We start from the raw sequence: 12,371 nt of genomic DNA, 5'->3' as shown, positions 1-12,371 counted from the left end.
GAAAAGCTTTTAATATTAATCCTTGCAGAGTACTACAGACCTTTTGAGTACTCTGAGCTTCCACAAGATCTGCTAAGTTCATAAAGAAATGAAACAGTTCTGTGTTTAGTATATAATGTTAAGCATCTATCAGAAACGTGTTCTTCATAAGGAACCTTCACTGTGTAAAATGACTTTTCAACTGCCCTGTAAAGACGACATCAAAGACAATGTTCTGAAATAGTCTGCAAAATATAGTTGGGGGAGAACTAGGATCTACCTTCAGTATGCAAAAGCCATTCTCCCATGCTGAAGTACTGTGTGCCTCTACGCATTAAAGTACAGATCAGGAGTGTGCCTTTGAGACAAAACTTGACAGTCCGTGCTCATTGTAGTTTGTTTTGCATCCTGGAATGGTCTCAGGTGAATTAATTGGATGCCTTTCAGGTCAAACTAAACTGTAGAATGCTCTCCAGGGGCACACTTAATGCACTCAGGCAGCAAACAAACTTTTGGTCCATGGGACCAGACCAGAGCAAACCCTTCCTGAAATGTGTGTAGCGTGGCCATCAGTTCATCAGCACTGTTTGTTTCACTCTGTGGAGTGAAACAGTCCTAGCACTTCACAGTACTTGTTGATGCAGACACAGGCACTATGTTCCCTCAATCTTTATACACAGTCCCTGGTTTCCAAACTGCTTTCTAAAGAGGGTTGCCACTAAAAAGCAAGAAAACGCAGCTCCAACTGCAAGTTTCAAAGGAAATAAACCTCGACATCAATAATATGAAGGATGTGGAACACATAGACATTCCTCCTTCCCAGAAGACCAGTCCTATTTACCCTCTAATATTAATTTTTGTATGGTACATTTATGTAGCTGTGTCCAACCCAGCTTAGCATCAGTTAGCAGCCTGGTAATGATGCCACAGAGTTCTGTGCTAGATACAAAAAGACCCAAATGTCTTTTCTCCCTGTAGCGCAGCACATGCAGAGATCCAGTAACATGTATGACTTTCTAACAGATGACAGCTGTAAACAGGTCTCTCCTACAAAAGAGTTCTTATCCATGAGAGGGCTAGCATCATTAAATTAGCGATCTACGAATACTAACCTTTCTTGCAGTAAATAATCTAGGGGGAATACAAACACATCAATACATGTCCTTAGGGGATATTTTGACATATTTCCAAGGAAGCCAATGGAGCTGACTCCTGAGGTAAATATGTATATCATTATGTACCTGCGTTCATGCTAAACAACATTTTCCATTCAAAGACTTCTCTTTGAATGAATACTATTTCAAACTGTGAGTGCTACATTAAGATCCTCTGTGTATTTTTAATTGTGACTAAGGTAGGTTGTTTTCACAAGCGTATGACTTCTGTTAGGTACTGACTTTTTTAACCTGTCTAGCCATTATAATGACAAAACAAACACAGGGCACACTTAAGAGCTGATGGAACATTGCTTACATTTGCAGAGGAATCACTTCTGACTAAGGTAGGGGATCCACCCTGTAAGGGGGGGGGGGGGGGGATAAAAAAATTAGCCTTTGCTTTTGATCATAAACTAAAAATTAAACAAAACCTCAGAATGCCTGTTCTATGGTATTTTAAAGGAAGAATATCACAGTCTGAAATTACATTACATTTACGCTTCACTTCTTAAGTTGCCAAGATCGCGAATAGTCTTTTTCATCCTGGAAGACTGCAAATCACAATGTATCATTTTGTATCTGCTCATGACTCACTGCCTCCAAAATAAGAACACCAACCAAGGTGCAGGAATGTCTCTTGCATACTGCATGTTGACTGACCACATATGATTTGCTTTGGAAAGCATGTGTTACAGTATCTCACAGTCTTTAAATAATTTCATGTGGACTTAAAAGCACAAATGAGAAATGTCTCAGTTTTGATTTTTTTTTGTTTTGTTTTGTTTTTAAATTTGGTAAAAGCTGATTTCTGAGACAACTTTTTACGGTTGGCAGTTTTGTAGACTTAGTATTACTTTAGCTTCCCTTCATGATCGATCTTTTGTCAATTAATTCTGCTATTTAATGCAATTTTTTTTTTTTTTTTGAGAAGACTCGCCTCTGTAAATACTGTAAGGTAACTGAAAGTCAGTGCTCAGAGAATACAGCTTGCTGCCAAATTTGGAGGTTCCTGGCTTGTATCAGAAATAGTGTGTCCGGCAGGACAAGGGCAGTGATCATCCCCCTGTACCCTGCACTGGTGAGGCTGCACCTTGAACACTGGGTTCAGTTTTGGGGCCCTGACTGCCAGACAGACATTGGGCTGCTGGAGCGTGTCCAGAGAAGGGCAAAAAGGCCGGTGGAGGGTCTGGAGCACAAGTCTTATGAGGAGCAGCTGAGGGAACTGCAGTTGTTTAGCCTGGAGAAAAAAAGACTCAGGGGGATGTTATTGCTCTCTACAACTGCCTGAAAAGAGGTTGTAGGCAGGTGAGGGTCGGTTTCTTCTCCTAAGCAAGAAGTGATAGGACAAGAGGAAATGGCCTCCAGTTGCACCAGGGAGGTTTAGACTGGATATTAGGAAAAGTTTCTTCACTGAAAGGGTGGTCAAGCATTGGAACAGGCTGCCCAGGGAAGGGGTTGACTCAGAATCCCTGGAGGTATTTAAAAGTTTTGTAGATGTGGCACTTAGGGACATGGTTTAGTGGTGGACTTTGCAGTATTTATCAGGTTTGTGGTTGGACTTGATGATCTTACAGGTCTTTTCCAACCTAACTGATTATATGATTCCATAATTCTGAATTCTTCATCTAGGCATAATGAGAAGTAACTCATACCATATCAGTAATATGTATGTCACCAAAGGAACAATGAATATGAAATTAACAGTTCATTCAAATGAGTTAGAAATAAATAGGACCACAGATGATTTTCCAGTTAAATAATCCAGTAAAAGAAAACATGTAACGAATACGTAACACTTACAGAACTTCCCCCAGAACAATCACATCCACCCTGTAAAATATGCAGAAAATATTTATGATCTCAAGAGCACAGGACTGAAAGGGACTCCAGTTATAATTCAAATTACTTCTTCTACCATCCTGTGTATGCAAATCACACCCACAGTCATAACTGCCCAAGTGCCTAACTTCTAGAAATTAGTGTATTTTTTGTTCTTTTCATCCTATGCAACTATTCCTGCACTTATTGTTCTGATAGGGAAAAAAACTTCTGATTTTGTCATCTTCACATTTGTTATCTACAATTATTACCTTAAAAGCCATACTCAGCAAAATGACAAGTAAAAAAGTCTGAGTAGTACTGCAGAAAGCAATGTATTTTATTTTGTATTTTCCCTAAATTGGCCAGAGCACCTAGAATACATGCAGTACAATTTCATGCCTCAGATGTTACAGAGGACAGTAAAGATAACTTCCAGTGGAGGCCTACTAGGTGATTTCTACTCTGATAAAACTAACTGAGAGGTGGTCAGGGCCTCAGCGTTCAGGATCTCACTTTTCACATGCAGTCTGTGTGAAATGTGTACAAAGAAAAATGTTTAGCACCAAAGGAGGTACAGAAACTCAACTACAACTGCCATTCAGGCAGGTGCTACTGGCTGCTCTGGCCCGTGGGGTGTCTTGAATGATGTGGGAAAAGAAAGTAACATGTTGCTGAGGCTTTGAGCAAAAAGGACAGTGGTGAAGAAAAACAGTTCTTGTGAAGGAAAGATACACAAAGTAAATTGTGAGCATCTGACACAAGCACAGCTGAGTGATGTGGAGAAAGAAAATACCTGTCCACCATACTGGCTGCCTCCTGAAGAAGTTGAACCCTGTAAATTATATAAAAAAAAATTCTTTAAGTTTGATATGCACATTTTATTACAATAGAACTTTTCAAACACAGTTCAGAGAGTAAAAGACAACCTATCTGGTTAAGAACCCAATTTTTTTTTCTGTAAAAGGATTAAGGAGGATTAAAAAACCCCTCACAGTAGTTTGGAAACTTAGGTATTACTAATCTAGTAAATAATATTTTCTTGAAATATGTACACCGAAAAAACCCACCCCACATCCAAAAACCCAGCACTGAAGAAAAATTTCCCACCTGCCCACCATACTGGCTGCTTCCGGATGAGGCCTGAAAAAAATAAAAATAGCTTAATTTCTACTATTTAAAAATATAAATATTTGTAAACATAACTATGTATATAAAATTCACATATTGATTATATTACATATTATATAGACTATATACAACTAATACATAATATATAAACATAAAATACATGAATGTACATATTAAAATATATTTTTAAATTAATTAAAAAATCATTACTTTTATTTGTTTTCTGGTGTTAGAACATCAGTTAATACATTAATTGTAATTTTGACTACTCTGCTTACCCTTGGTCTTTTACATAGAGATATATAAGGAAAAGAAGTTTGAGTACCAAACAAATCTTGCTACCAGATAAAAAATTGCTGCAAAACTATATGAGGACTCAAGCTTTTGTGTAACAGATACTTCAGGTCAAAAATAAAAGGAGTCAGTATTTACCTGTCCACTGGAGTAGCCACCACCTTGAGAAGATGATCCCTGCAAAAAGTAGACCCAATTTATTTTTGTTTAAAATGGCTTCTGGAAAGCAAGACCATGTTTTTGAATAGTCATACATATGTTTTTTTAATTAAAAAAAAAATGTTGTTTTTTTTTTAAAACAGTTTGCTGTTTGGTTTCAAAAGACATGATGCCAGATCTCATGAGAAATACTAGGAGATAAACAGTTGGGTATAATTTACTCATCAGGATAATTTTTAAATAGAACAGCCATTTTGGAAGGGAACTGCAAATAATGAATAAAATAGATATGCTTACATGTCCACCTGATTGGCTGCCTCCTGGGGAATAAAAATCCTGGAAAAATGTATTGAAATTACATGAAAAAACCAAAACCTTTCTTTTGTAATATGGAACAATCAGGATGGAATCTGATAACTCCCTTGCTTCTCTACCTTAATTTTCTCTCATGGATTTTCAAAAACAACAACAAAAAAAGTTTTTCTTTACAAAACAGCATATGCCCCTTTATGCCTGTTGATGATCGCTCTTTTGGTCAAAGATATTCTTTTAGATACAGCAATTAAAGAGTTCTTATATCTTTAACAAAATAATTTCTCAGTCAGTGTGTGTCATATTTCTCATTAGAGTAAATAAAATGGGTGCCATGTAAAAATGACAGGAAAATGGAAGCCTTCATAAATAAGTCTTATAGCAGAACAAAGCAAAGGGTTTAACTTAGAATAAATACTGGACAAATCATGGTATCGAAGCTTTTTGCAGTCAGGTAATGAGCAAAAAACTACAGGAACCTGAACAAGTAAATTTTGGTACCATATTTGTAATGTGAGTTTGAGATTCAAGAGCACACTTCAGCATCAGCTGGGATCTCTAGCAGTACTTTAACACCTTAGCTGTATCTTCATTCCCTCTGCACTTGAGGACTTTCTATCCCACACTGGAAGCTGCCACACCAGCTTCCCCAGAAAATGTTAATTTCAGTGGCTAGCAGTGGGGCAGACACTGGCAACACGTAAGGAAGGAGTGCTTACCCGTTCACTCTGCTGGCTGCCAGATGGTGAGGTGGAATCCTAAAAATTATTAGAATCTAGTTATTGCATGGCAATTATTTCTATGTCTTTCTAAGCAAGTGTAGAAGGCAAAGGAAACTACTGTTGTTGGGAAGGTTAAAGGTGTAGGCTGTAGGGTAAGCAGCATTCATTCAAGTTCTTTCTCTGCTCATTTCTGCACAACGGCATTTCTTTATTTGGAAAGATTAATCCTGATAGATACACCATAATAAAGGAATAAGATCACATCTCAGTCTATGTTATTTCCTCTTAAAATGCTACGGGGGAAAACATCAGCACTTTGAAATCTGTCTTGGTATACTGGAAGACCACAGTGGTACATGCCAGTATTGTTATACCTTAGCTTCTTTCAGAGGGCCTCTGTAGTGTCATATTTTAGCTTTGCTGAATATCCACAGGAAGATTTTGATACAGAAGCTGCATGGAAACTAATGCCACACTATGTATGTGGTTGGAGTGCACAGCTGAATTTATAAGAATTTGTGGAGAACAATTCCCTGCTAACCAGGACACTGATAAACAGACTTACTAGAAACCCAGTTAAATACAATCAGTCACTCAAGACTCTGAGAAAATGAGACATTAAACTTGGAAATTTTTATAAACAGCTTCACCAGAATTAATAGAAAATATAACTTACTCAGGAGAAAAAGCATGTTCCTAAATAGAAAGGCAAGCAGTTCTCACCACACTGTGAAAACTGACCATCCCTATGCAATATACAGATGAAGGAACTTGAATCTTATATGTCTGGCATTGGAAAAACACAAAGTGTAGTGTGATTTGCAGATGGAAGATGAGGCAACTAGTCTGTGCAGTATTGATAAAGGAAGTTATATTGTAGAAAATTAATAAAATGAGATAATTAAGGGTCAAATATGATGTGTTTTCTCAAACAAATGCAAGGAAAAGTTGATTTTTAAAATAAACCTGTATTTTAAGAGCAATTGAGTTTGAAAGTCTTAATTTATGGGAATTGCTATGAAAGTTCAGAATAGTAAACATACATGTAATATAGTCTTAAGGAAATAAATCACAAAAAATAGCCATTAAGAACAAGAATGGCTGATCCGCTGTTACAGATGATAGTACTGTTCTTGTAGTTACATTAGTGTTATTGTATTAAATTAACTCAGTGAAAAAGTAACCAAATGCAGGAAGTAAGTATCTGGTTGTTTTGTATACTATGAGCATACACTAACACTGAGTTTCAATGGAAATTGTAAAATAAAGGAAAAGTTTCCTTTGTAAATGTTACTTCTAATAACCAGCTCAAAATTGTATGATTGTTACAAGCCAGAACAGTTTTAACTGCAACATTAATTTACCAAGTCCTTATCATAACATAGCAAAATAATATGGCATAATCTATGTCTGCATTTTCCTTTAACTATGAAAAAAAAATTCAAATAATTTATTACAGAAAATTACTAAACACAGTTGGTTAGAATGTACTGTGAAGGAGCTCTTGAAGATGAGATGGTGAGATAAAGTAAAGGTCCATATAAGCAAGCAGGTAATTTAAAAGGTAGTAAATTCTGATATTGGTATACTTGAGAAGAAATGCTTACACTGTCATTAGTTTCACTGCTTCCCATAGAAGGTGAATCCTGTAAAATAACGAAAAAATGTTTCTTTCTATATAAAAAGACTCATATTCTCCACAAATAAGATCATGTAAAATAGAAGCATAAAAATAACCAGCCACCTAGAATCTCCAAATTTACCTAAACCAGGGAACATGCAAGAAAAGAAAAAATACATAACTTTACCTGTTGCTTCAGCAGAAGAGGTTAAAAAAAAAAAATCCTCCTTGTAAATACGCATTTTTATAAGGAAAAATTTTAGCTAAAGTTGATTTGCAAAATTAACTGTTCTTTACATTAAAAAAAATTCCATTATCTATGCTTTCTTTCTAGATCCTGCACTAGAAGTAACAATGGAACACAATTTTCTATGAAAAAGCAATCTGGATTATATGTCTTATCATTTTTAATAAATAATTATGTATGACTTTGGTTGGTTAAAATGTATTGCTAAACAAAACATAAGATGGTCCTTACGGAATAATTCCCACAATGAGATTCACATCAATAAATAGGGACTTCAGATATAGTGAGTGCATTCCCCCCTAGACTTCCAGCAGTTTCTGCTTAAGTAAGGTGTGTAAAGTAAATGGACAAGGTATTTTCCTTTTGAATGAGCTAATGCATAAACAATAAATTAGTTAAAGCTTTGAATAGTCACAGCGGCACAGTTAGCAGGATAGCGTACACAGTGCATCACCTTCCCTACATTATGAAAACATTTGGATTGTAAAGGGGTAAATAAAGGTAAAGAAAACAAAAGATAAAATGGCATTTCCATGGTCAACACTTAAAAATAATTTAAATATAGAACCCAGCACACATAAGAACCAACACAGCAAGCTTAAGCTTTTGATGTATGAGACAAATAGTATTTACCTGACCATAAGATCCAGTACCACTATATGTGGAAGATCCACCCTATTTGGAAAACAAATCATTTTCATATTGCCAACAGACTTTTTAAGGTTACTGTAGGGATCTCCTTCTGGGGAGTTTTAAAAAATATGAATAGTTACTTAGTTATCTGAATGGCTATTGAGCAATTCATAGTTATGCCTCTGTAAAACACTAATTTAACATAATTGTAACTAAAATTCTACTTTTGAAGAGACCTTCAATTGGCAGATAACTCAAAGCTAGCATTGTTAAGGAGAATAAGCTATAACGGTTGGAGGCACCCTACTTTTTACTTCCCTATAAACTTTCAGGCTATTTAGTTAAAACTATATGCAAATTCACTCTGCACAGAAGAAAATCACCTTCAGTAAAATACAGTGAGAGCCAAAATACAGAGCATAGCTATATATAGAAGCCAGGATATTGGCCCTCAGCACCCTTTATACAAAGAGGGGAGGGGGAAAAAAAAGAAAAAAGAAAAAAAAAGAAAAACAAACAAACAAAAAAAAGAGTATTTACCTGACCATAGGATTCACTGCCGCTGTCATAGACAGAAGACCCTCCCTGTACAGAAAATAAGTTCATTATTTTGTTTCTCTCAATAAAGAGTTTTCCTTCTTTCAAGAGCAGTACAGGAATGAAAGTAACACAAGTCTGTTATCTCTACAAACAAGGAATAACACTTACCTGTCCGAATGATCCACCAGGAGAGAAGGAAGAGCCTCCCTGTGCAGAAAACATAAAAGTTGCATGTTTTGTAGTTGAAATGTTCTCTCAAGGACAATTTTTAGACTGCTCCTCAGCAGGGACAGTGACCAGAATATTTACCTGGTTACCGGAGTAGGAGCTGTAGGAAGACCCTGGGCCCTCCTGAAAGGAAAACACAGACCAGCTATTGTCTTGCAGACAAGATGAGTATTTTAATACCAGTGTATGCCGTTCTTACTTTACACCCTTCCTCCCAGTTTTGAGCTAACTTTTATGTACCTGCATAAAAATCAAGACCAACATGGTTAAAGTGGAAGAAGTCTTCTGGCAATACTTATCTTAGCCTGCTGAAATCTGAATGCTGCAAGGACACTGCAGATACCACTCTGTACTGCTCTCTGTCAAACCCCTTACCACTAAGTTATGTCAGGGTTAATTTAAGTTTTCTGCTCTAAGAGACAACTGTCAGGTCTCTAACTGCAGTATCTCACGGCACCCACAACACCAGGAGCGAAGGAACCAGGATGATGGCAGTCTGTTTTATCCTGGTAAGGGAGGAAGAACAACTACCTGTCCATAGGATTCTCCGGGATGGAAGGAAGACCCTCCCTGTGCAGAAGACAGAATGGGTTACTGGTTTATATTTGGCTACTCCTTCAGTGAAGGCTTTAGATGGAGCTTTCTGAATAGGGCATCTTATCTGAATGTTTACCTGGTTACCAGAATACGTGCTGTGTGAAGAACCTGGGCCTCCCTGAAAGGAAAACACAGACTAGCTATTTTCTTGCAGACAGGATGATGTAAATAGCAAGGTACCTAACTCTCACTTTAGGCCAATATTGTTAAAGAACAGGGAACTTTTTAACACTAATTTTCTTAGCTGGATGAAAGATCATTCGTTCTGTGGAAGTTGTAAACAATTTAGTCTTTTCTTCTGACAGAGCTCATGTTATAGGTTACAAATGGTTGATTCAATCCTTGGGTGTTACATTTCGCAACAGCCACTATATGGGGAATATAGGAATAAAGATAGAAGAAGCTCATCTTACCTTTACAAACAAGGAATAATCCTTACCTGTCCGAATGATCCACCAGGAGAGAAGGAAGAGCCTCCCTGTGCAGAAAACATAAAAGTTGCATGTTTTATAGTTGAAATGTTCTCTCAAGGACAACTTTTAGACTGCTCCTCAGCAGGGACAGTGACCAGAATATTTACCTGGTTACCGGAGTAGGAGCTGTAGGAAGACCCTGGGCCCTCCTGAAAGGAAAACACAGACCAGCTATTGTCTTGCAGACAAGATGAGTATTTTAATACCAGTGTATGCCGTTCTTACTTTACACCCTTCCTCCCAGTTTTGAGCTAACTTTTATGTAACTGCATAAAAATCAAGACCAACATGGTTAAAGTGGAAGAAGTCTTCTGGCAATACTTATCTTAGCCTGCTGAAATCTGAATGCTGCAAGGAAACTGCAGATACCACTCTGTACTGCTCTCTGTCAAACCCCTTACCACTAAGTTATGTCAGGGTTAATTTAAGTTTTCTGCTCTAAGAGACAACTGTCAGGTCTCTAACTGCAGTATCTCACGGCACCCACAACACCAGGAGCGAAGGAACCAGGATGATGGCAGTCTGTTTTATCCTGGTAAGGGAGGAAGAACAACTACCTGTCCATAGGATTCTCCGGGATGGAAGGAAGACCCTCCCTGTGCAGAAGACAGAATGGGTTACTGGTTTATATTTGGCTACTCCTTCAGTGAAGGCTTTAGATGGAGCTTTCTGAATAGGGCATTTTATCTGAATGTTTACCTGGTTACCAGAATACGTGCTGTGTGAAGAACCTGGGCCTCCCTGAAAGGAAAACACAGACTAGCTATTTTCTTGCAAACAGACATTTAAGTGAGTCCATTTCTGAATTTCTCTTCTTTCAAAAAGGCCATTATTGCAATCATTAAAAGAGAACACTAGTTATTTTTGTTAGAGATAAGGAAACCTTTAGCAGGTACTCTTCTGTTCAGGTTAGAAGACCTAGAAGTAATAGTAACTTTTCATTTTACTCTTTCTAATCACTGAATCTTATGTCATACTTGGCAGACTCTACGTTGTTATAGATTACCATGACTCTGATCATGTTTTTTAAAACTGCCAGAATATTGAACTTCCAAAGTATAAATAGGGTTTATGCAAGCAGATTTTTCAGTTCAGCACTTAAAGTAGAAGACTATTTACCAGAACATAACAGCCATTACTACTGTCACATTCCTTTCTACACAAAAGAAAGTATTATTCAGCGGTTAGACTGCTTCCTCAGAGACTATTTGTAGACTGAGCTCTTGTCTCCAGATGAAGTGTAGAGAAAAAGTGGAACAAATGCAGTGTAAGTAATTCGAGGATCCACATAAGGAAACCCATTGTTTCCTTTGGAACAAGATGGTTTAAATATATACAGCTTTGACTCTTAATTTATAATCTTTTCCAGGTTTGAAGAGACCTTCATGTAACTCATAGCTTTTAAGTTTAGAAGAAAGCTTTTTGGAGGAATTTTTATCCTGGGCTGAAGAATCTTCAAGTAAGTAATGACTGTCTCTTTTATGTAAGGTTGATGAATGCTGGTTTATTTATATATATACATCTGCCTATACCTTTTTTTTCTTATTCAGAACAACAAACCTGCCAATGTGTTTACAATTTTAGGCACCGTTACTGCCATATGTAGATGATTGACCATGGACAGAAAATGAAAATAAGTCCGTATTTAAATTCCCTCTATTCCTTTGCAAAGATTGCTGAACTTTACTGTTGGGTGAAATCAAAGATCCAGACTATTGCTACCTAGCTTATCATAAATTCAATTCTATCTGCTGACATCATCACAAACTGAAAAATGAGTCTCTTCTGTATCAAAGTAGACACATTTGCACTGAGAACAGTTTTTTTAACATGATTGATTTAGAAGTCTTCTTTTCTTCATGTTGAAAATTATTGTTTGATGGCAACTGAATACACTCTCCCCTGGCCAAGCTGTTGTGGCTTGCCATTAAAAGCTAAACCTCACTTTGCACCAGTTTAAGCATGCAAAGAAAGAGGTCCTACTTGAATGAAACTTGCACAAAGACATCCACCTTTTTAAGTAGAAGATAGGTTACTTAAAAATTCAAGTTCACTTGGCAAAGCCAGGTGATGCCAGAAGCCTGGTAAAGCTAGTGTATAATGCCCATGTAACTGCACTCTTTGGGCTTTTTCCTGGCATGGAGACATTGCCTAAGAGAAAAGACTATGCACTGGCACTGATCATGAAATCACAGTGATTCTCTCTATGGGAAAGAATAGTTTAAATATAGATTTAAGAGATTATCTTTTGAAATATTTACCAGACTTCGACATTTTAGTCACAATATTTTATTGAACCAGTGAGAAGGACAAGGAACCTAAGTAGGATGCAATTAAATACTGTGGTTACTGTAGGGCATATTGACTCTGGGTTTTGAAAGTAATGAATTATTAGCACGTAACAGGTTAACTGACAGAGCATCTGGATTACCAAGCACATTTACAGGAAGTTAGTGGCCA

At 37.0% G+C, this 12,371-nt stretch overlaps 1 protein-coding gene across 1 annotated transcript in view; it reads right to left on the bottom strand.

Annotated features, from left to right (window-relative positions):
* The window catches only part of LOC119155593 (hornerin-like), a 54,627-nt gene that overhangs the window by 12,706 nt on the left and 29,550 nt on the right, over positions 1–12,371 (bottom strand). The window contains exons 40-57 of the mRNA XM_037404422.1: positions 10,611–10,652; positions 10,469–10,507; positions 10,019–10,060; positions 9,878–9,916; positions 9,515–9,556; positions 9,373–9,411; positions 8,923–8,964; positions 8,782–8,820; positions 8,614–8,658; positions 8,074–8,115; positions 7,180–7,218; positions 5,570–5,608; positions 4,836–4,874; positions 4,518–4,556; positions 4,065–4,097; positions 3,751–3,789; positions 2,937–2,966; positions 1,453–1,494 (exon numbers count right to left, since the gene is read on the bottom strand). Of these exons, the coding sequence (XP_037260319.1) occupies positions 1,453–1,494; positions 2,937–2,966; positions 3,751–3,789; positions 4,065–4,097; positions 4,518–4,556; positions 4,836–4,874; positions 5,570–5,608; positions 7,180–7,218; positions 8,074–8,115; positions 8,614–8,658; positions 8,782–8,820; positions 8,923–8,964; positions 9,373–9,411; positions 9,515–9,556; positions 9,878–9,916; positions 10,019–10,060; positions 10,469–10,507; positions 10,611–10,652 (711 nt within the window). The remainder of the gene's footprint in view (positions 1–1,452; positions 1,495–2,936; positions 2,967–3,750; positions 3,790–4,064; positions 4,098–4,517; positions 4,557–4,835; positions 4,875–5,569; positions 5,609–7,179; positions 7,219–8,073; positions 8,116–8,613; positions 8,659–8,781; positions 8,821–8,922; positions 8,965–9,372; positions 9,412–9,514; positions 9,557–9,877; positions 9,917–10,018; positions 10,061–10,468; positions 10,508–10,610; positions 10,653–12,371) is intronic.

Source organism: Falco rusticolus, chromosome 11, assembly GCF_015220075.1.
Source record: "Falco rusticolus isolate bFalRus1 chromosome 11, bFalRus1.pri, whole genome shotgun sequence".
Classification (NCBI taxonomy): domain Eukaryota; kingdom Metazoa; phylum Chordata; class Aves; order Falconiformes; family Falconidae; genus Falco; species Falco rusticolus.
The sequence above is the reverse complement of the archived record's forward strand: the minus strand, read 5'-3'. Positions and strand labels throughout refer to the sequence as shown.